The sequence below is a fragment of the Phaenicophaeus curvirostris genome, chromosome 9 (assembly GCF_032191515.1).
Source record: "Phaenicophaeus curvirostris isolate KB17595 chromosome 9, BPBGC_Pcur_1.0, whole genome shotgun sequence".
Classification (NCBI taxonomy): Eukaryota; Metazoa; Chordata; class Aves; order Cuculiformes; family Cuculidae; genus Phaenicophaeus; species Phaenicophaeus curvirostris.
The window spans coordinates 8,030,498-8,054,230 of record NC_091400.1 but is presented as its reverse complement, the minus strand read 5'-3'; the positions used below and the strand labels follow the sequence as shown (position 1 = coordinate 8,054,230).

The 23,733-nt window shown below is 41.4% G+C and overlaps 3 protein-coding genes across 4 annotated transcripts in view; 1 reads left to right on the top strand and 2 right to left on the bottom strand.

Moving 5' to 3' along the window:
* TDRD1 (tudor domain containing 1) overlaps positions 1 to 283 on the bottom strand; it is a 31,423-nt gene extending 31,140 nt beyond the window's left edge. The window contains 1 exon segment of the mRNA XM_069864129.1: positions 178 to 283. Coding sequence (XP_069720230.1) covers positions 178 to 283 — 106 coding nt within the window.
* The window catches only part of NHLRC2 (NHL repeat containing 2), a 267,757-nt gene that overhangs the window by 93,724 nt on the left and 150,300 nt on the right, over positions 1 to 23,733 (bottom strand). The gene's annotated exons all lie outside the window — the stretch shown is intronic.
* CCDC186 (coiled-coil domain containing 186) overlaps positions 1,253 to 23,733 on the top strand; it is a 36,775-nt gene continuing 14,294 nt past the window's right edge. For both annotated transcript variants that reach the window (XM_069863722.1, XM_069863723.1), the window contains exons 1-7: positions 1,253 to 1,374; positions 15,279 to 15,972; positions 18,303 to 18,429; positions 20,736 to 20,864; positions 21,797 to 22,009; positions 22,748 to 22,867; positions 23,417 to 23,521. In XM_069863722.1, coding sequence (XP_069719823.1) covers positions 15,296 to 15,972; positions 18,303 to 18,429; positions 20,736 to 20,864; positions 21,797 to 22,009; positions 22,748 to 22,867; positions 23,417 to 23,521 — 1,371 coding nt within the window. In that variant the 5' untranslated portion in view covers positions 1,253 to 1,374; positions 15,279 to 15,295. The remainder of the gene's footprint in view (positions 1,375 to 15,278; positions 15,973 to 18,302; positions 18,430 to 20,735; positions 20,865 to 21,796; positions 22,010 to 22,747; positions 22,868 to 23,416; positions 23,522 to 23,733) is intronic.

The window sequence follows — 23,733 nt, the reverse complement described above, 5'->3', positions numbered from 1 at the left end:
GAGAGACACGTGTGGGGAGACACTGGAGCAGCTTCCAGCACTGAAACGGGCTACAGGAAGGTTGGGAGGGGCTCTTGATCAGGGAGCGCAGGGACAGGAACGGCTTTAAGTTGGAAGGGGGAAGATTTAGCTTAGACATTAGGAAGAAAAGTTCTCCTGCGAGGGTGACCGGGTTACGCGGAGCAGCTGCAGCTACCCCCTCCCCGGAGGCGCCGGGCGGGCGGGAGCACTCGGAGGTTCCGCCCCGCGGCTCTGCGGGCTCGGCCCCGCCCGCCGCCGCCATCTTGGCGGCTGTTCCCGCGGCCGGGGCGGAGCGGGCGCCGCGCTCGCAGTGACCGGGTGAGGCGAGACCGGGGACCTCAGGCGGCCGGGGGCGGGGGGGTGTGCTTCACGGGATCTTTTGTTTCGTAGAAAGCTTTGGGTGGGAAGGGGCCCCAAAGCCCAGCCAGTCCCACTCCTGCCACGGGCAGGGACACGCCACTAGACCAGGCTGCTCCAAGCCCCATCCAGCCTGGCCTTGAACGCCTCCAGGATGGGGCAGCCACAGCTTCTCTGGGCAACCTGGGCCAATGCCTCCCCTCCCTCACAGGAGAACGTTTCTTCATAAGATTTCGTTTAAATTTCCCCTCTCTCGGCTTAAAGCTGCCCCCCTGCCCCCCAGGTCTCACCCCTGCACTCCCTGATCCAGAGGGGTTCAGACCCCGCTGCGGGCTGTGCTCCAGATCTGGGCTTGCGGCACCCTGAGTTGGGTCTCCAGGGGACAGACCGCAGCGTTCCAAAAGCGAGGGGGGTTTGCTCTTGTGCCAGGACAGCCAGTTTTTAAAACAAACCTTAGGATCATAGAATGGTTTGGGTTGGAAGGGTCCTTAAAGCCCATCCAGTTCCAACCCCCTGCCCTGGGGGTCACCTGCCACTGGACCAGTCTGTTCAAAGCCCCATCCAAACTGGTCTTGAACACCTCCAGGGATGGGGCAGCCACAGTTTTCCTGGGCAACTCTTGCCAAGGCCTCCCCACCCTCATTGTGAAGATTTTTTTCTTAATGTCTGATCTATATCTTCCCCCTAACAATGTGAAGGCATTCCCCCTCGTTGCGCAGTTAATTAGGCTGTCCCAGGTGATCGGTTGTGTGTTAGTTTCAGTATGTGCTTAAATAACTCGACAACAAACCCCAGCAGCTGTTACACCAGTACGGAAGGTTGTTTTTTTTGTAGTCGCTGCACTAGGGTATGTGTCCTTATTTCTGCAGATGGTATTTGAAAAAGATGTCTGTCCCCGTAGGTTCTAAAGCAGGAAGCTTTACTGCAACTCCAGTGAGGTGATTATGATGTAGGCTTGTGGATTTTGGCTGTTGTCCTGGAAAATAGTCTGCACAGGTGAGTCTGATATAGATATACTTCCAATGGGACTGTGCAGACCAGCAGAGGGTCTCTTGGAGAGTTGAAATCTATGTACGTTTAGAAATACGGTCATCTGTCTTGATTGTCAGTTTGCTTTATCTTGCTGTAAAACTGCTTTTCTGAAGTTAAAATGTTGCAAGCTGAATACATTGAAAAGCCACATGTGACCAGTGTCCCAGTATGTTTTGTTGTATAAGGAAAGGGTTGAAGCAGCATGAGCTACAGTTACATTCTTATATGGATGAGGAAATGTAATTGCTTTATTTACTGCCTGCCAAGAATGTTTGTGTTGCCATTGACTTTACGAGGAGCTTTAAAAGTATGAAAAACTGCCATTCTGAAGAAGTTTCAAGAGATTGGAAATGCCATTGATTTTATGGGAGGAAAAAAAAATAAATTTGTTCAATATTGCTTTTGATTCCTTCTCTTTCTGAAATTCTTCAGTCATCTTTCTTGCCTTGCTTTTAAAACAAGATCTTACATTGTTTTAAAAGGCTTGTTTTGGGATTGCTGGCAGATGATTGTTAGTATTGTGATTTTGTGAGGTTCGTTATTTCAGAGTGTTGAGAAAATGACTGAAGAACTTGGTCCTCATTAGCCAGCATGTTGCTTATTACTACCAAGGGTAATACTGATTTTCCCAGAGCTGGCTTTTTAAAGAGCTATGGAAAAAAAGCAAATGCTTTTCTGTTTTTAGTAGTGTTTTTAGGCAGGACAGGTAACAAAAGTTGTAGGCTACTGATTTGATTTAGCATGTGTGCTCCAGCAGCTGGCAATATCCTTTACTTTGTTCTGAGCTGGCTTGTCTTGTATTTTTCATGTTGCTAAAAACAGTATCAGAAGGCATTACTTGTAAACTTTTATCTAAAGTTGTAGACCAAGACCCTGCTGCCTCAGATTTAGGAGGGAGGGGAAGATGTCATCAGAAACAAATCAGCATCGGAACAGAGGAGAAAATAATTAAATACTGACTTTTCTTTTTTTAATGTAATAATATTGTGTATAACGCTACCCTTTTTATTAATGCAGAAGTTGATTTTCTATAGGTTCTACAGTTGACTGATTCAGATCCTTAAAGGATTGAAAGTTTTTGCTTGTTTGTTTCCAGGAATACTGGAGAAGCTCTGTAGAAAGTTCAGATTTCATAACAGCAGATCCCTACCATCCTCATGGATGGTGTTTTTTCAGTATGCAGACAGTAATGCCGTGGCTGGAATTGTACACATTGCATGTTCTGGAAGCAACATTTGAAAACGCCCTTGGATAGCACATATGCCGGCATCCTCAGTCCCAAATGTGCAAAGACCTGCTATCTTCCCGATGCCAAGACGCTACAATGTTTGTTAGGAGCTCTGACAGTGCTCTGACTTTTACAGTGTGACTCAGTTACAGGTGGAGCAGACCTGTCATACAAAGTGTGCTTTGTCCAGGCTGTGCGCTTGATCGTGAACTTGATTTCTTCCCTTCCCATAAAACGTTGTTCTTTGCACAGGTGACGTTATCAGAATGTGAATGCAAACAGGGTAGTGACTAACTGACTGGTATGAGTTGTAAGTGGAGTGTAAGGTGTGATGCTAACATCCTGAAAGGTTGCAGTCACGCTGTTGCTGGTGTTGCACTGGTTGCTGAAGGAGAGACTGGTTTTCATTACTTAAAAGAGTAAGAGTTGTTCTGTGCTGAAGGCTCTCCACTAACAGAATATTACAAGTCTGTGCATAAACCCTTAAGTATCCAAGTCACGCTTGAAGTTCACAGTAGAAGGATGCTGTTGTTAGTATCTTGTTTTCCCCTGTGATGGGATCTTCCAAACTTGGGACTAATATGAAAAAAAAAATTACACTCTCAAGGTGTACCCCATGACTTGTGATGGGAGCAAATTGTTAAACCTTAACTGATGAACTTTACTTTGGAGTTGTGCTGTAATTGGCTGTGTATGTGGAGTTAATATGACCACAATATTAACCAATTGCCTGAGGTTGGTAGAAAACCAAATGATGCCTTGCAGGAATTAGTACGGCATTGCTCAGCTATCTTACTTGTGCCACAAGCAAAGAAAAGCAAAGATAAACTTTAAGTAAACCTTGTCTCTTGGAGTATTTGACTCATGTTAAAGGAATTAGTAGGAGCATTGAGCTTTGCACCTTGGCACTGCATGCAATCTGTGTTTATATAAAGTGAGACTGGAAGAGACAAAAGTAGTTAAGATTTAAGTATTAAACTTCTGAAAGCAAGGCAGTCCTGAGAGTCTCCCTGCTGTGAATATGCACCCCTCCTCTCCCTGCCCTTCAGGCATGTGCATCAAAGCAAGTCTTTGTGTGAGCTGAATCAGAGAACTGTGTCAGGTTATTCTGGAGGACACAGCATCCCGATACACAGCCAACTCAGTACACTTGTGATAGGAGTCATGGTTGTCCCATCTATATTGCAATCCTCTGGCTTTTCTGGGTAGATAGGGCTGTGTTATGATCTGTCTTCCTTCTCAGCAGTACTAGGTGATATCGCGGTAATCTTTTTGCAAACTTAGAGCAGTATCCTAGGCGAAAGTGAATGAATATTGGGAGAGCACATGTAGGTGGGACTCCGCACATATAGGAAACAGAAGACACCTACTGATCTGTGATTATAGGAAGGCTATCAATGTGTGAGACCTCATGGCTTCTTGTATCAGGTGTGTTTTGCATGGAAAACAGGCACTGGTGCTCAACTCATCTCTTAAGTTGTTCTTTTTGTGACTTAGGTGTCGTGATGCTCTTCCATCTAGTTCAGTTCCTTTTGTGTTTCATCACTTCTAAGCTTGGGTGACTTGCTGCTCTGATTACCTTTACCTGTAGAGATGTAACCAAATGAACTTCAGACAGTCCTTCTGGCTTCATATTTATACATCTCATGCTAGATAGTGCAACTTATCTGGCTTTGTGGATATTTCTATCCTATTCCCTTTCGATTTAGTTGAAAGCTTTGATTTGTCCCTCCACACAGCTGGTATACAGTAGAGTTGCTTTTTGTATGTTGTCATGTCGAACTTATTTAGCTCAGTTCTCAATTTTTTAAAAACTTCAGTTGAAAACAGAATTATCTCTAGGATTTGAGTTTCTTTCTTTTGCAGTATTACCTGGTGGCCTAATGCTTAGCCTGGAAAAGCCATTTGTGGTGGAGTTCTTATGAAATATATCATGCAAAATATGTCTGAGGTGGGTGTTAATTGGAAACAACAGGAAAGTTTATTTTGCCTGTCAGCGTGATGAGCAGGAGACAGTAGTTGAGGATAGTTTGCTTTAGAAAAAGAAACAAAACCACTAAGTGAAGTGTATTTGATCTGTTCAGATTAGTTCAGGTGAAGGTATTATTGGGATTTGTGCAACACAAACTGTAAAATTTATCTTTCATTTTATTTTTAATCTTACTGTCATGTACAATTTTTAGCCAGAGTTCTGGTGCAATGACAAATAGGCAGTGACTTGGAAAAGCATTTTAGTTTGCTGAAATAATTATTATTGTCTTCTAAATATATGGAAAGTTCTTGAAGCAATGCATCTTAGGTTTACAAGGAACAGCACGACTGTAAGAAGTTAAAATCCCGTTGTCGTACTCCAGAGCCGGTTAAGGAAACTTAGGAAACTGTCACCTCTGGCCTGGACAGGCGCACACTCTCCTGGGTGGAAAACTGGTTGGCTGGCTGGGCCCAGAGAGTGGTGGGAAATGCTGTTAAGTCCAACTGGAGGCCAGTTACAAGTGGGGTTCCCCAGGGCTCAGTGCTGGGTCCAGCCCTGTTCAATGTCTTTATCAATGACCTGGATGAATGCATCGAGTGCACCCTTAGCAAGTTTGCGGATGACACTAAGCTGGGTGGAAGTGTCGATCTGCTGGAGGGTCGGGAGGCTCTGCAAAGGGATCTGGACAGGCTGGACCGCTGGGCAGAGTCCAATGGCATGAGGTTTAACAAGGCCAAATGCCGGGTCCTGCACTTGGGGCACAACAACCCTATGCAGTGCTACAGACTAGGAGAAGTCTGTCTAGAAAGCTGCCTGGAGGAGAGGGACCTGCGGGTGTTGGTTGACAGCGACTGAACATGAGCCAGCAGTGGCCCAGGTGGCCAAGAAGGCCAATGGCATCTTGGCTTGTATCAGAAACGGTGTGACCAGCAGGTCCAGGGAGGTTATTCTCCCTCTGGACTCAGCACTGGTGAGACTGCTCCTCGAATCCTGTGTTCAGTTCTGGGCCCCTCACCACAAGAAGGATGTTGAGGCTCTGAAGCGAGTCCAGAGAAGAGCAACAAAGCTGGGGAAGGGAATGGAGAACAGGCCTTATGGGGAATGGCTGAGAGAGCTGGGGTTGTTTAGCCTGGAGAAGAGGAGGCTGAGGGGAGACCTCATTGCTCTCTACAACTACCTGAAAGGAGGTTGTAGAGAGGAGGGAGCTGGCCTCTTCTCTCAAGTGACAGGGGACAGGACAAGAGGAAATGGCCTCAAGCTCCACCAGGGGAGGTTTAGGCTGGACATTAGGAAAAAATATTTCACAGAAAGGGTCATTGGGCACTGGAACAGGCTGCCCAGGGAGGTGGTTGAGTCACCTTCCCTGGAGGTGTTTAAGGCATGGGTGGATGAGGTGCTAAGGGGCATGGTTTAGTGTTTGATAGGAATGGTTGGACTCGATGATCTGGTGGGTCTTTTCCAACCTAGTTATTCTATGATTTTAAGTCTTTAGCAGTCTTGTGGAGTGTCATTGTACGTATGATAGCGTGTAGGGCGTCCTACAGCTTCATCTTTTACTTATGTGTAATAGGTTGGAAATTTAAACCTGAACTGAAATGAAGTGACAGTTCTGTGATTCTAGCAGTTGTCTGGTTGTTAATGATTATTCTGACCTCTCTGGTTTAGGATAATCTGTTTAAAGATAATAGAATGTACTTAGTATTCTATCGTGTTCCATCCAAGATTAAATACCTAATAGAATATTTTGTGGCATGGTATTTAAGGACAGTAATAGGCCTTTGTGGAACAAACTGTTCAGACAAATAAATTATGGTCTTCCTAATAAAAGCGATGATATTTGTGAAGCTTTTTTGCATGTAACTTTTCAAAGTATTACTTAGGTTGCTGGTTGCTTTGTATGTGTGACACTTATTAAGAAATTAAAAATTATTTTAGTTCTCTTCAGTAGTCTTCAGCCAGTAAATCCTAATAAACTCTCAGAAATAAAATCCATCTCCAGTGTTACACTGGATTATATTGCATCTCAAGTTAACTCTTGAATCTGCAGTTGAAGACCGGCTTTGTATTCTGTTGTTTTGTTGCCTGGGAATCTGCAAGAGGGAGGCAAGTCTGTAACTGAACTGTAACTGTTTGCTGGTGTGCAGTTTTTGCTCTTGTTGGGCCTTCTGATAAACATAGGAGCTTCACTGAGAAAAGCCTTTTGACTATTGAAACATCAGTCTTTTGTCAGTTCATTTCTTAGAAGCATAAGTTGAAATGTAAGGCATAAAGAATCTTTGCCAGAGCTTTTAATTTATACTCCAGTGATTTGGGTAAGAGCCAACACATTATTGACGATATAAATGATAAATGTGGTTTTGTTGAAGTTCTGTTTGTCTTTGCTTCATGAACTTTAGCAGCTGCTTACATGGAGAGGTGCTTCTGAGCTGGGATTCTGCTTCAATGTAATGAAACACTTGTAGAAATCAATCTGTGGATTGGAATTTAGCATTACATGTGCTCAATGTGAGTGAATAGGAGGCAGAGTTGTTTAAATGGTGGAGTGCATGTTGGTTGTGCATTTGTATGTGCACTATAATGTCATGTTGCTGTTTTTCTAAAACTACAGTTACTGTTGAATCACAATTTCCAAGGAGTGAGTGTGAACCTGCTGCCTGAGGATAGATGGAGGACATTGCTGATCTTTCCTTATGTGAATTTTTGAAGGTGATGTCAGATAAATGGTATGTTTTGAAACATATTGTTCAGTATTGCTGAATTAAAAGTCAGTTCTCAGCTGCCTGTAAAGGAAACGTTACATTCCAGCCTAGCAAAAAGAGCTGAAGTACCAGCTCATCTCAAATTGCATATTTTCTACAGAAGGGGAGCTTTGAGTGCTCAGTACTTTTCAGGTCAAGACACAGAACAGAATAAAGACAGATAATGGAAGTTCCATTTCCAGTTGAATCCAGGTGAGTGGTGTAGGTCGGTGTGGCTGGGCACACTGCTGAGAGCTTTAGCTTGTAGTTGGAGGGCTGGAGTAATTAGGAAAGTGTATTACGATTTGACCTGAGGTGTAAGTGTAAATCTTCACAATAGCTGTAAAATGCATGCAGTTTCCTCTCTGAAATTTACTTGACTTCAGTATTTCCTTTGGCAGCTGTAATTCCACGAGGAATGCTTTTTGTTTAAAAAGAAAAGACTGTCTTTCAGAACCCTCAATTCTAAATTTACCTGTTAGTTTGGATTTTCTAAATTTCCTATTTGTTTGTGTATGCCTTGATTTATTACTTAGTATTTTTAATATTGGATCAGCTTTGACAGATTGCACCATTTAATTTAAATATAATGCATAGCAATGAACAGACCTCTTGAGTGTTTGGAGAACTATTAGGAAGATACAGTAATGAATATAGAGGAAACAATTTCTGGTGTCTGTTTAGACCAGCTATAGTTTCGGGTGCTTTGGTGCTCACATTGGTGTCTGGAGAATTGCAGGGGAGCAAACAACACAGTCTGCATGAAAGCATTACGTTTCTAACTAGCTTAACTGTGATATAGAACAGTCTGTTCTTCTAGCACCTGGGTTATGCAGAGATAAAGACTGTAGCTTTCTAAATATGTAAGCAAGCTGTATGTCTGCCTCCCTAAATTCAGCTTTGCTAGAACAGGATTAATTCATTAAGTGTCTGTATCTGGTACCTCCAGTACCAAAATGAAGCTTCTTTCCTCACTCGCTCCCGCAACGCTGGGAACAGCTAGTGAAAAGAAAAAGAAAAATCAATGTAAACTCATAGGTCAAGTGAGCGTGTTTTGATTGAATTGGAGAAGAGGACATAGAGGAGCAGACGTGTTTGTAAAGTAAGTTGGAGTCTGGAACAGAGAACAGCAATGCAGTGCCTGGGTTAGAGAGCTGGTTATTTCAGCGGTGTGCTGCTTCTTGGGTCTCCTGGCCTAGTGCTGGGTAAAAGGAGTAGTGATTTGCTTTCACTAGGCAAGCTGGGGATATGAAGAGTAAACCCCTTTTCTAGCTATCTTTGTAAGAAGCTGGCCAAAGGACGTGTTTTATCCCTCCTCCAGTAACTGATAAGGCGAGCTGTGCACTAAAGCCGAACTGCATAGTAAAGGGGGTAAATCAAGTTCAATTTACTTTAGTTTGCCATGAGTTCAGAAACCAGAGCCAGTATGGAATCAACCAGAGCCAATACAGAAGGTTAATGAGTATTACAGAGCATTTGAAGAGACTACTGCTTGGAGGGTGTTTGCTTAGATTTGTATTGGTGGATTTCCAGTGGGGCTTTATCTTGAGAAGATGCCATCTTGAAAAGCAAAATTAAGAGTAACGGCAGCAGTTTGAGTTACCGATGCAGTGCAATTTGAGAAGGAGCCAGGAAATAAGGATCTCTAATTACAATGTAAAGGGAATTGCTGTGAAGCAATTTCAAGTGACTTGTTTTCTAGGTAGGCTTTTTCCAGAAAATGTGGACTTTGAGATATGCACTGTTTCCTTAGCAAGAGAATAGTGCAGACTTCAGTGGCAGCATGACTGTATGAGTGCTGAGGTGGCATCCATATGAGTGATAGGAACTTTGGGAACACGGGCCGCATGTGTCGCATGTGTCGGTGTCACCAGACTTTTCTGTCACTCAGCTGCTTGCCTGGCCTGCTTGTGGTGCTTAGGACCCTGCTGACTGTTGGGGTCATCTGCCCACAAGCTGTGGAGTGCTTCATCACTCATTTCCTTGTCCCCCACCCACTCTCTGAAATACATCGGCTCTGGGTCAATTTGAGATGTTAGTTTATTACTTAAAGGAAATTCGAGTACTCTGCTCTGACAAATAAGAAATGGAAGGGGAAGAGGATGGCTTTGTAAATCTACTTTTTAAACATGAGCTTGTTTTGTATCTCACAGAACCTGTTTGGATGCTTTTTACATATCCAGAGGTGAAAGGCATTCATGGTCTTAGCTGGTGATGTGAGAACTGTTTCCGCTATTTTGTGGACTGCATGTATACTTGTTTGGAGAGCAGATGATTCCCTCCTCGTCAGTGACTGCCACAGGAGTCTTAGGAGCACAGCTATGAGTGAAAAAAATCTTTCCCAAAGATAATGTGAAACCTGTTCTTGTTAAAAGGAGCTGACATACTTGACTGCTACTGGTCATTATATTATATAGTGCATGGTCGAATGTGTCTGGTGTCCAGTGAACTGCATCTGCTGTATTAACTTCAAGTTATCACTCCCCTTTCAGAAGGCTGTGTGCCTCAGAGTCACTTATCTCAATGCTCTTCACTTCCCTTCAAAAATCCACCTTGGTTTGAGTAAGTTTTTGTATATGCACGCAATCGTGAAGCATTGGTACCTTCTCTCTTTGTTCGCCCCTTTCTCTACAGCACATTTAAGCTTTGTAGCTTAAATATCTTTTCCTTATAGCAGTGTGTTTTACTTCTTGGGACCTTGACCGTCAGTTTGTTTGCTTACAGAATCACCCTGAGCATGCAATTCTGTCATTCTTTGATCTGTTTATTGTAGTACAGCCTTATTGTGATAGTTACTGGGTGACAAGGCACACACTTTCTTTTTTCCCTTGTTGTTAGTGGATTCTTCTAGGCAGTCACACCTCACAAAGTGCTTCCTACAGTTGCCATTTCATATGTTTCTTTAGATGACGTCTATGCATATTTTTAAACTGGCTGATGCAAAGTCATTTCTTCCTCCTCCACTCTACAACATATGTGTTGATAGGTTGGGTCAAGCTATCTATTTTATGAAATTTAGTGTTAACATTAATAGTGCGTCTGCTTAAGAAATCACATTTGTGCTGCATAAGATGATTGAAAAGATGGGAAGTTTGAACTGGCATAATATTGAATTAAGATGTACCAGATTCTCAGTGCGTGCCTGTAATAACAGAACAACAGGTGATAACTGGGAAGGGTTATGTTCCCAGATAGATCTGTGCAGGCAGTAGGGAGCATACAGGGAGCTGCTTTCATTATGAATTACCTTCTCCTGTCTGGGAATTAGCTGTACTGAATGAGGAGGAAGATTTTCAGCTGATGTATTGGATAATGTGATGGACAGCCAAGGAATGAGGGTGTCTACAGCTTCCTTGAAAAATAATATTGTACTTTTCAGTAGAGAGAGGAGTGACTGTTAGAAACTGCCTTTCTCCATGGCAGTGAATAGACTTGGAGGTGAGAATTTACTGTTAAAACATATATGGAAAGGAACAACTTTGATACTCCTTATTTTTCCTTCTCTCTGTCTTCCATCTTCATTGCAGCATTTTCCTTCACTTTGTAGTGGGTAATGGGCAGAAAGAGGAGGAAGAAAAGGAGAGAGAGAGAGGGAGGGAGAATGGGCTTAAATGTTGGTGGTAAAATGATAGCTCTTGGCTGTCTGCTAATACAGAAGAATACAGAGTTGTTAAATTTTCCGACAGAGCTGTTCCAGTGATGTTGAATGGAGGAGTTAGTGTGGTGATTCATTGTAGGTGTTGCTGGAAGTATTTTATTTGTGATTGTTTCTCTCAACTTGTGCCTGTAGAAGCCGTCCATTGCTTGCTTGTTTTCTGAAGTCTGCATTTGATATCTTTCTAACTGTGCTTGGAAGAGTGATATGAGAAATGGTTGCAGCCCTTGTGAGCACTAGCCTTTAATGTTGTGTGTTCTGTGGCTGTGATTTCAACTACTAATGTAGTATTAAAAATGGATACAATATAGAATCATAGAATGGCTTGGGTTGGAAGGAGCCTTAAAGTCTATCCAGCTCCACCCCCCCTGCCACTGGCAGGGTCACCTCTCACTGGGTGAGGTTGCTCAAAGCCCGATCCAGCCTGGCCTTGAACACCTCCAGGGGTGGGGCAGACAAGACTTCTCTGGACAACCTGTGCCAGTGCTTCACCACCCTTGCGGCAAAACATTTCTTCCTAATATCTCATCTAAATCTTTCTTCTTCCAGTTTTAAACCGTTCCCCCTTGTCCTATCCCTGCACTTCCTTATAAGGAGCCCCTTCCCAGCTTTCCTATAGGCCCTGAATACACGCTGATGCAGATTTAAACCTGATTTTTGTGAGTGCTGCAAGATAATGAGAAGTATGTGCTCTTTGCTTCTTCAGGAAAACCAGTGTCTGTGCTTTAACAAAGTAAAGAAAACCAAGCTTTTGGTTTCTGATGGGTAAACTTTGTACGCTGATGTGTGCAGAGAGGACTTTGCTTGTGCAAATTAGGCTTGTTATCCCATTATTGCTGTAGAGGAAGCCTGACTGAACTGTGCTGGTTCCTCATTCTCTGCTACTCAAGTCACTAGGTTTGAACTGATGTTTCCACTTGCTTTGCTGTGGACAGCTGTCTCCTTAGCTTTAGAATCGGGGCAGGAATTCGGGGAGGGTGTGTTGAGAATGTCAAAACAATTGTGTGCTGTAAAACAGGAGGAGGACTGGTCAAACCAGTCCTGTGAGTGCTGGGAGTGCTGTCACAGCAGAGGTGACAGAAAGCTTTGCACATGCCACCAGACGTGAATGGTCATTCAGGGTGAGCAGGCAGGCAGGTATGGGCTAGGCTCATCTCAAAACTCAATTAGAAAAGTTCCTGCTCTGGGTGTTTTAAATTGAGTTGATAGTGATTACATTCTTCTGTGACACAGGCAGCAGAAGGGGCACATACTGTGAGGGTGAGACAAACATCACATAGAGGAGACTGAGGAGCAAGATGTTCTTGCTATTCTGTTCTGATGATCGTCAGCCTGTGGAAGGAGAAGAGCAAATGATTGAAGGTGGAAGCTTAGCAAAACAGCACAAGAAGGTCAGCCTGTGCTCACCTGGCGCTTTGCTGTCACTCAGAACACTGTATGCTTGTCTGATGCACAAGGAACATATCGTTACGTGAAACAGTTGTTCTGCTTGAGTCAGGATTTGCCCTTTTTGATCACTTTTGACACCTTCTGAAGACATCCTAAGAGACCAGAAGCTATTTCGTTTACTTAATGCAGTATTTTCTCAGTGATGCTGTAACCTTAGTAAATAATTCACTGATTATGGAATAGTCACTTGTTTGGATGAGTAGGATAATAGATTATGGATATGAAACCTGGAAAGGCATAGAGCTGCTATCAAATATGTGTCTGGTGTCCAAATATTGTCTAGGATTTGCTGTATTTGTGTTTGGTGTGAAACAGTCAAATATTAGCCTTTTTCATTTCAACTAGCTACTGCTAGGCTGGAAGTCTTGATCATTTTAAGCTACTTTGACACAAAACCTTTTGCTTACAAAGCAAGAGCCTTTTCTTTAGTATTGTTACTGCAGTTTTCTGTCTCTGGCCCTATAAAGGAGGTATCTGCTATGCTCAGCTGCCTGAAGTAGGTGCCGTACACTTTGGGTCTTCTAGAGACATTTGAATACCAAGATGAACTTAGACAGTTGTTCCACATGATTTCTTTGGATATTTCTGACGTGAAAATAAATTGTGATCCTATGATAAATTGTTAAGTTTTATTTCTTCTTAAAAATTTGCAACTGGAGCATAAAAATGAGAATGGTCTGGTGGCAGTAGGGAAAACAAATCTGCATAGGTCATGAACAGATTCAAGTAGATTTGGGCAGATAGATCTAAAGCCAGTGTGATGGAATCGAAAAGACTAGGAACTTAACGTGGTATATTATGTTCTGGGTGCTGTGGAAAACGAGAGTATGTCTGCAGAAAACACTGAATCATCATTTACTTTTCATGCTTTAATGGAATTGTACAGTCACTATGCTAATTCCCCATGTGTTGATACAAAACCTGTTCTTTGTCTATGATTGGTATTAAGTGTAAGGTATTATGAATATGGAGTTGGTGGCATTTTGGTGCTCTGCAACTAATTTGGTTGCACAAATAATTGTATTTCTGCTTCCACATCGATTAATCTTTCTCTTTAATACTAATTCATAGTATTATTTACAGCAGGAAGTAAAGCAATGAGATGAAAACTTAGGGTCCTTCCCAATATAATGGTTTAACAGGACTGTATTTTTCACCTGTTGCTTTCATCTGAACAGGAATAGCATCCAGTTCTCTGGCTATACTGGACATTGTAGGTAGCTTTCCTTATTATTTGTTTTCTGGTTCCTACTGATTTTTACTGATTTAGGGGTTGTAGCATTGAAATTTTTGCTTTGAAACCAAAAAGAAAAACAAGGTTTTCTTGTTACTTAAAAATTTTTAATTGTCACTTGATGATTTGTGACTTGTCTAGTTGTCACATGCTCCCTTTTATACTCTCAGCCCTGCGCTGTTTTCCCTATGCGTTCATCTTGGTTAACTGGCAGCTGCAGCCCAGCCTTTGGGTTCAGATACTAGTGATGTGTTTTTCCTTTGGTATTTCCTCATAGAAAAAGCCAGGCTGAGGCTGCTGCATTTTTCCTTATCTGATTTTTATACCTAATAATGAAAGGTGATAATGGTAGCAATTAGCCACAGACCTAATGGGATTCATGTATTCCTCTGTTCTAACCATGTAAGCCTCAGTACCAAGTGTTGATTAATAAGGCAGAGCTGTGGAGGAGCAGAACCAAGCAGCACAAAGGATTTCCTTTCTAACTGAGTCCAAGTGCATGGCCTGGAGGTTGCAGCTGAGTGACTTGGACTGTGCAACTGTGCAAGAGAAAGCTAAACAAATGAGAATGCCAGTATGAAAAGAAGATTGGTATTGCAAGATGGCAAGGTTACTTCTTCATTTGAGATAATTGTTGGAATAGCAAGGTTGAATTCATGAATGAAAAAAATTGCTTTGTTTTTGAATAGTCTAATTTGTACAGGATCAGGGGGATAGGGTTGTATCTGAAAGTTGACAGCTGTAATGAATTTTCTTTAAGGGCTTCTTGTGCTTCCTAAAAATGCCAGCAGTCTTGCCAGGCATCTGACTATCTGGGATTCCTGAAAAAGAAGGTGCATTGTTGTACCCAGGCTCTTGCCCAAGTGTTGTGGCTGTTTGGATCTCAATATGGTGTCCTTCTAGAAGAACACTTTCTACAAAGCTTTTCAGCTCCTCAAATGTTTGCTCTGCAAGCTACTTTTTGAGAGAGCCAATCTGCCGCAGGCCATCTGTGCAACATCTTCCAGCAAGGGGTTTTGGCTGCTTGAAAGCAGATGGAGAAAGAGAACTGCACCCAAAAGGGAATCCTCCTCCATCCCCTTTCTCCCTTTAGGTTGCTTGGTGTAGATACAGTTTGCTGTATGTGTGGTGGGTGAGGATGTGACAAGTGAAGAAGTTGTGCGTTCTGAACTGGATGAGGCCATGTGTTGTAAAAGTGAGTGGGTCAAGGCATATTGCTGCTTTCAGACAGGGTACAGAAAATGAAAGCTCAAAGGCTCTAGATTATATTTCATTGTTCACTTGTGTCTGAGTTTTTCAGAGGTGATGACTTGGACATTTTGTGGATTTAAATAATAAAATTATTCTAGAAAGCTCTGTTTCTTTTCATTTATTGTCTTGGCATTTATGTCTCACTGCTTGCTGTTTGCTCTCCTTAATTTCTCCCTTTCTTTGAGAACAACTTGTACTGGAGCATTTATTTAAAAGTTGGACTGGAAAATCAAGTGTAACACTTAAGTATCTAAATATTTTTGCCCTTTGAATTTTACTTTCCAGTAGCCTTGTAATTTTGATTTTGAATGTAAACTGTTTTATAATGTGAATTCTCCTAGATTTCTGAAGGAAAGCGATGGAAGGACATGCACCAGAAACGCAAAGCATGCTGGAGCCAGTCAATCTGTCAGACAGTGTCTCTTCCAGGTCCTTAGATAACAAGGGATCTGATAAAACATCTGGAATGAAGGACTGTTCAAGCATCAGTTACACTGGAGGTGGTGCTGGTACCTTGGAAAGGGACTCAAGGCTGTTGCCCTCAGACCAGGATTCAACAGCTACTGACATAAGCAGCAGCGGGGCCCTGGCAGAAAGACAGGAGCAGCCGTGTGCAAGGGTGGACTGTTGTGTTAATACCTGCTCTGAGAGAAAGGTAGAAGGCTCCACAAACCCAGAACATACATCTGGTGAAGAGTTTCAACAACAAGATCCAAAACCTAATCAGACAGAACAGTCATTAATGGAAATATTAGAGGAGCTAAGGGAGGAGCCTGACTTTGTGAAAAAAACTAGTGATAAAATCTATTCAGAAAGCCCTTACGACACAGACTGCACAAAGAAGCTCATTTCCACAATACAGCAGACTTCCTCGCAGGAGGATTTGCTAAAGGAATTGGAGTCTGACCTCTTATCTACAGATTTTTCAAAGGAATGGAAATTCCCGAATGGTGTGCAGAAGGGTGAGCACGCCTTGGCTGTGTTTGAAAAATGCGTACATGATCGGTACCTGGAGCAAGAACAAACTATAAAAAAGTGAGTATTTGAGTGCGCTCATCACAATTGGAGGGGTGTCCTGAACCACTTTGCTTGCATGTTGCGTGCAACTGCATACAACATCTTGATACGAAAGAAGTAGTCTCTTGTGAGTTGCTGTAAGGACAGTTAATGAGCTTTTTTAATTTTGTTCTTTAAGTGAGGAATTATTTTTACTTGTGGTATGTGCTTATAAATAACAACGTGTGCTTAGATCTCTGAATTCTTGGGGGATTTGGCAGGAACTGAATAGCCAACTGTTCAGTTGAATCGCCTGCCAGTGTCTAGAATCACTTAAATACTGTAAAAGTAATGGTGATATAAAAATAGTCCAGGATTCATTCAGTCCTTGTATGTCTCTGGAGAAAGGATCCTTTGTAATCACTAGCTCCCACTGTATGCATTTCGTTTATGGGTTTGAAATTGCTTATTTCCTTTTCAAGTAGTATTCAATCTCCTGTCAAAATCCAGCAAAATTGTTCATCAGTGGAGGACTATTCTTTGAGTTGGAAATGTCGCATATAAATGAAATATGACAAGACAGTAGTTTATAGGAGGGATTTTGAAATGCATGGCTTATAAACTTTGCTGTAATAAACTGGGTGTGATGGTTCTATATAGCCATGAAAAGCCAGTTCCTTGCTTGACTTCTTGATTCCCCACTTGGTGTCTTGTATTCTGTTACCACTGCAGAAAGACTTCTTGCTAACAAAATGTGGCCTTCACCTTCAAATTTATTCCTGCTTGCAGAGCTGGAAATGAATGTCCTGCTTTTCACACAAGACACTGTGATACTATGGTATGAGAGGACAACAAAGGGGAGGAATCCAGGCAGAGGGAGAAGAGATACGCTGAAGTAGAGCAGGGAATGTAGTCTCTTGCGCCTCACCAGTTCTGACAGAAATCGTAAATGTGAGGAAGGTCAGTTGATGGCAGGAAGGCTTGGGAGTGCATAGTTAGACATTCAGTAATTACAGAGGAGGAGGAATGGGAATCTGAAGTGATGGGTTTGTAGATGGTTGTAAGTCCAGGAGGTTATAAATGAACAAGTTATTTGGGTTTCCGGATGCTTACAGTGAACTCCAAGGCAGCTCAGTGTTTTCAGCCATGGACCAATTACTTTAAGACAAATGTTTATGTAAATATGTATTTGTGTTATGTACACAGAGAAAGTTTTTTCTATAAGCGAGTCTTAAATCTCTCTTTTTCTTGCCACCTGCTCTCCCAGCTGTACCCTTGGGGACTCAACTCAGGAGTCTGAAACTGCTGTGGAACATTTTATTTTTGGTCCAAAGGACATTCTGGATCAGGTTGATTTTTGTCCCCTTGTTTATGATCACCTGAGTTGCTTGTAATGTTGCCCTGGAAATAGCCCAGTTGTCTCCTGTCATCAAATCTAAGATGGTGGGCAGCAATCATATGAATTAAGAATTTATAATTCTGGAATATTCATTAACAGATTAAAAACCAGTTTTGAATTCCTTGTACTTTAGAAGCCTAGCTTGTATAGAGATTTTTTTCTTTTTTTTGCAAAGGCGTGGAGATAAAGATGAGAGTCAGTATGTCTGGATTATTTAAATATAGTGCATGCCTCCCACAAATTAGTGGCCGCTGTAGCTTTAAAGATTTAAATACATGTGAGATTCTGTTTATGCAGCAATTCCAACAATGGAAATTCTGAATTTTATATATCTTCTGCTGCATTGCTAGAAGGTCAAAATAAGTATGTGTCAGCTTCAACTCAGACTTCAAACAGCTGAGCTGCAAAGGAGCAAGCTATTGCTAAAAATATGAACTTCATAAGGAGTATGAGCATGGATGCTGTTATACTTGCATACCTGCTGAGGGCTTAGAAAATGATATCAGAGTTCTTTGTCCCACCAAGCTGTGAACTTCAAGGGCTACTCTGAGCAGTCCATTAACTGAATAAAGGGCCTGTGTTTTCAGGTGTTTGATGGAGCACTCTGACTGAAAGTTACTTGTCTTAAAAGTACCCTAAAATTGTTAACGTTTACAGTTCTGTAATTATATAGAGGTGCCAAATGTCTTGCTTCGTCATTGGCAGTAACACCCCCAGAATGCTGGAAACAAGCAGTTTGCTTAACAAGGAAGATGCTGCTTACTGGTTTGGATTTAAGTTTCACGTGCACAACATTCTACTTTGTTTTTGTAAGGCTTCTCTGGATTTCATTAATGTTTCTGGCTGTAACTCCCAATAGGATTGGCAGATCAAAGAGAAAAAACCCGTATACCTCAAAATTAAAAACAAACAACTCCTCCCCCCCCCCCAATACTGAAGTATCTTGCACTTAATTCTTTTTTCTTTACAGATTGATTAAAGAAAATAAAAAACATCAGGAGCTGATTTTGGACATTTGTTCAGAAAAGGACAACTTAAAAGATGAATTGAAAAAACGAACAGAAACAGAAAAGCAGCACCTCAACATTATTAAACAGGTACAGATTAACAAAACAGAAGTGCTGGTTAGTGTCTCACCTGTACACCATGTCACTATTTCCACTGTCTGACAAGGCATCCTGGGTAGCGTGAAGGAGAAGGAGGGGGTGCCCGTGCTTATTATCCTGAGCTTTTTAAGAGGATAAATCTCTTCCGTTCCAAGAAATATTATTTGTTGGCTAAAAGCACTAAATGTCCTTGGATAAACTGACTTTCTACGTTCAAATAACTTAAGTTTTCCATATCTGGAAGTCTCCCTTAAAGCCAAGAGAGTTCTCATTCCATGGATTACCCTGGTGGGTGGGATCTGTTGTACTCCAGGGCTTCCTGTCACAGCATATGTTGAAGGCCCATTAGACCTTTTTACAAAAAAATGACAAGTTCTATCCTATCCTATTCCTGATAGGATGATTTATTTCTTGTATGCATGTAGACATAAAGAAGATCTTACGTGAGTGTTTCACTGAGCCAAAATTCTTCTTCGTTTGTCATCTTTACCTTTTGTTATTATAACAACTACTGTGTCTGCTAATAGGAAGGGATGCACAGCTACAGTTGTGAATGTGGAATGTGTATGAAGAGTGGAGCATATTAACTGATTGTGGGCATTATTTTGTATTGTTGGTTACTATGTACAGGCATTTCCCCAGGGAGTTATTAGAACCATGGCAAGCCAAAGAGGGAGATAGAATGTGCAGGGGTGCGGACTGGTTTTAATGTGGAAAGAACAGGTATTGGTGAGATCAGGTTGTCTGTTACAACGTTGTCCACTAGTGTTGCTGCAGTTGGTCAGCCTGGCTTTATAACATGTTTAGAGCTTAGAAATCTGGCAAGAGATAGCATTTAAGTCTTTAATTTCAGTTTGTCAAACTACTGGTGATGCCACCCTAGTTGTGAGGTTTCTCTATTATGTCTTTGTGTTTGGTTAATTTCAAAGAATCTTTGAAAATCCATGATGTGACTGAAAATGGAATCGAAAAGTCTTAGTTTTAAGCTACGAATTGGAATTGCATATGCCTGAATAAATGGGTAGGAGCAGCTTACCCGTTCTCTCCTGTCTGAGTTTTGATGATAGCACAGTATGATCTCATGAAGCTGTATTATGCAGCAATTGCTTTATCCAGTTTTGACAAAAATTATTTGTGTGGGAGTTTCTTTTGCTTTCTGGTCAGGTAAGAAGGATCTGTGATACTACATGCTTGCAGATGATTTCGGGAAGTGCTGTTCTGGAGTGTCAGATTTTTGCAGTAGTTGAATAGCACCTGGGGTTGTAAGAAAGATAGATATCAGTGAAACATCTGATTTTTTTCATTTGTTTTTTTAATGTTACCATTCCTAAATTAGTGTTATAGATTTCCAGTCAATGAAAGCTTGTCCACACACACAGCTGCAAGCAAACTGTACGTGCATGCTTGTATGTGTAAAAGCTTTGTTTCATATTGAGAATTATTCTTCGCAAAGCTGAATAGAGTATAATCAATTCGTGGTGAGGTAACAGAAGCGTTTTAGGTCCTTCTTGCTTTTTATGTAGCAGTTTGGCAGTGCACAGAAGTGTAAGATACAAACTCTGAGATCTTGTGCTCTTTACACCTCACTCAACCCCTCCAAATCAAACCAAACCAACCTAAACTAACCCTGGTGAATTGGCTTTCCACCGGAATGGGAGGATAGTCATTAGGGCACAACTTCGAGCAGCATCGCAGCTTATGCAGCCACGTCTTACTCTTGTGCTGGTCTTGCTGCTGCTGGACTGGCATGCTACACTGTGGGAAGTGTTCCAGTTGAACATGGGTAACTGTTCTTCAGCTGGATCTGGTCTCCGACTTGGTTCATTAGGTGGCTAAAAAAAATGCTAGCATGGTGACGAAGTGCCTCTTTATTTGCTGAGTTATTTTTCAGTGAATTAATTCCCAGATCAGATGCGTGAGTGATTTGCTGGCACAGAAGATAACAGCGCAGGGATGGCTACAAAAGGCTGTGAGGTGAAGCAGCGGCAGAGAGCAGCCAGCCCTGCTCTGGCATCTCAGCATTTACTGTCAATCTAATTAATTGTGTAGTGAATTACTGTGCCTTATGTTTTACTTGATTTGATGCATCTTCAGTCTTGCTGATGATAACTGACACCTTTGATGCTTGCACTGTAATGCAAAGCTCAATGTTCATGTGGGTAGTTGCAGCTTGACAAATGCAACACTCAAGCAAGTACCTGTTGAAGCATCTAATTTTGTGTGAAATGTTTGTGCCTGTACAAAACGCGGTTAAAGTCTTATTTTCCCTATAATTATATCATAACGTTGTCTTTTAGCTGGAAGCAAGAGTAGAAGAGCTTAATAAGGAGGTGAAAGCTAGTAAAGACAAACTTCTAACTCAAGATGCAGCAGCCAAAAATGCTATTCAACAGTTGCATAAAGAGATGGCCTTTCGAATGGAACAGGTAACTTGCAAAACCTTTAATTACTGAACATCTTACCAACAAAGCTGGTTCTTGTAGGAAGCATGCAGCATAGATTGTTAGACACTAGGTAATGGGAAAATGAGTATTTTTAATTATTGTAATTATCAGCATTGAGTTATATAGGTGTTTTTGATAACTGGAGTCAGTGCATTTTTAAATCTCTTAATGTTCTAGAGTGCCTGGTAATTCTTTATGTTTAGATACATGGAATTCAGCCCTCAGGGAAATCTCATTTTCCCTGCCTGTAAGCTGGTTGTGGTTCAAAAGGAGGTGAAAGCTGGCAGTGGCCTTTTTCAGACAGGCTATCACAGGATTAATGTTTTTCTCAGCTCCAGCAGAAACCTCTTACTTTGTCTTATGCATTACTGAGAACTGAGATGATTTCTTTCCTTTCTTATTATCGTACTCTGCCAAGTATTTTCTCTACTCTATGAATGCTGAAGGGTAGTGTCTGGTTCTTTTTTTTATTTGAAGCAAAATTTGTCAATGCTGGAGTTGGGGAAATCTGTGAAATAAGCCACTGGATAACGATTGTGTAGTTGGCACGTGGACAATGGGAGACAGGACTGGTACACGGGGTATTAGCAAAATAATCTTGTTGCCAAAACTTCCAAGTTACTTCTTTCCTTCTGAAACAACAAATTATGGTCCAAATTAGTAATGTTTTGAAAACTCATTGAGGTATTTAGCTATGAAGCTGCAGCTGCTTAAATGTATATTTACTGTTAGAAGTATGAGTAATTCTAGTGCTTAAATGGGATTTAATATTAGTCTGTGAAAAAGTGCAGTTTTTGAGTCCTCCTGTGTTACACTACTGTACTGCAATACTGAAAATATCCAATAATGTCTTGTAAATAAAACCTAATTATGAAATACAAGCTTGATTCAATTCTATTTTAATATTTTTCAAGGCAAACAAGAAATGTGAAGAAGCACGCCATGAAAAGGAAACAATGGTGATGAAATACGTCCGAGGGGAGAAAGAGTCGCTCGACCTCCGAAAGGAAAAGGAATTACTTGAGAGGAGACTGAGAGATGCAAACAAGGAAATCGAAAAACATACTAATAAAATCAAACAGCTTTCTCAGGAAAAAGGAAGATTGCACCAGCTCTATGAAACTAAGGTGCTCTAAGTGTTGCTGTATGACTTGAGTGACTTAAGCAACCTTATCCCTTGTTTGCTATAGTATTTGGTGAAAAACTTGTTTTCTGAAACAAAAAAAAATCACCTTAGTGTACACTGTCATGTGAACAGGAAGTGGGAGCGTGACTTCAGGTTTCCTAACCAAAACTTATCCTCATAACTCTGGAAGGTTACATGAGAGCCTTACAGGAACTGTACTGCCCTCATACGGTGCTGCTTGAAACCGTTTTTGTAACGTGAACCTATTACTTCAGAAACAGACTTTGGAAATGTGGGTTAATGCAGTGGTTTGTGGGTTGCGGCATAGAAGGTTACGCCAGCAATGTGCTTCTGTTGACATCCGGTCATGGTGCTGACTGACAGGTCAGTGATTAGACTCGCATGCACTTTGCTGTCAGCATTTAGTCTGTGCCTGGGTAGTTGGTAACACCATTCCATTGGTGTTGTAGTTTGTGTCTGTAGCCTTGTATAATACAGGACTCTAGCGCTTTGAACCTGTTTCCTCATCCTTTTGTCTGAAAGACCCCAAAAAGAGGAGTGTGCAGCTTACCCAGGGGAACGGTTATTTTAGATCAGAACTCTAGACCGTGCTTTGCAAAATCCAGACAGTAAGAATAAAAAGACCCATAGCCTGCATTTGACATTTGAGCAGGATTCTTGCTGTGAAAGCACTGAATGGTTTAAATGTATAAAATAAAAATCTATGAAATCTTCCTAGGATGGTGAAGCCACTCGACTCAACAGAGAAATAGAAAAATTGAAAGAAGAAATCAATTCTCATGTTATCAAAGTGAAATGGGCTCAGAACAAATTGAAAACTGAAATGGATTCACACAAGGTTAGTGAAGTTGTACTGGAGCCATGACATGAACGCACAGTCAGGAATGTAGTTGCTGTACTGTTTACTTTTTATGTTGTACTAAAATCTGCTTCTAAAGTGAGTTTTGTTTAGTTTGAATATTTGCAGCAAAAGTAGGAACAGTGCTCTTAAAGATACTGATATGGAAATGGAAATGTTGAAGGGATGTGAGGAAAGGGTGTTGGAGGGGTCCATTCGATCTGGGGTCAGCTTTTAGTTTGTAGTGATTTTGGTTTGTTTTTTTAATGAATCAGCTGTCATCTCAGTTTAGTTTTCATGTGACAGTGTTAAATCTATCATCTGAAAAAGCGCGTGGCACTAAACCAAGAGGTCCTTTTGTTGTGCTTTCAATGTTGGAACAAAATTGCATAAAGCATTAGTTGAATGGAAGAAAGAGGAAAAATAATTCTGGACAATTTTTTTGTTGTTAATTCTTTCCAGACTGATATAGGAAACTCTTATGAGAAATTATTTTCCAGATTAAGTTGATAAATAGATTTAACCCATTATTTATTACTGGTTTTGTAGGAAACGAAAGAACGCCTCAAAGATGCAACGACAAAATTAAGTGAGGCAAAGGAAGAAGCAGACCAGATAAGGCAAAACTGTCAAGAAATGATAAAAACCTATCAAGTAGGTACATGTTTTCAGCAAGTGAAATTAGTGTTTAGCATCAGAGTCCTTAAGCTGAAGGAGGGAAGAATTATCATGTGTGAGCTACGAAGCTGGGAGGACTATTCACCAATCTCTTTACTTGGAAAATTTTTAAATACAAGGGGAAATCTTTATCTCAATTGGCGTGCTGTGTGTGATCTGTCTTGGCATGTTCAGAATTCTTAGGTCTG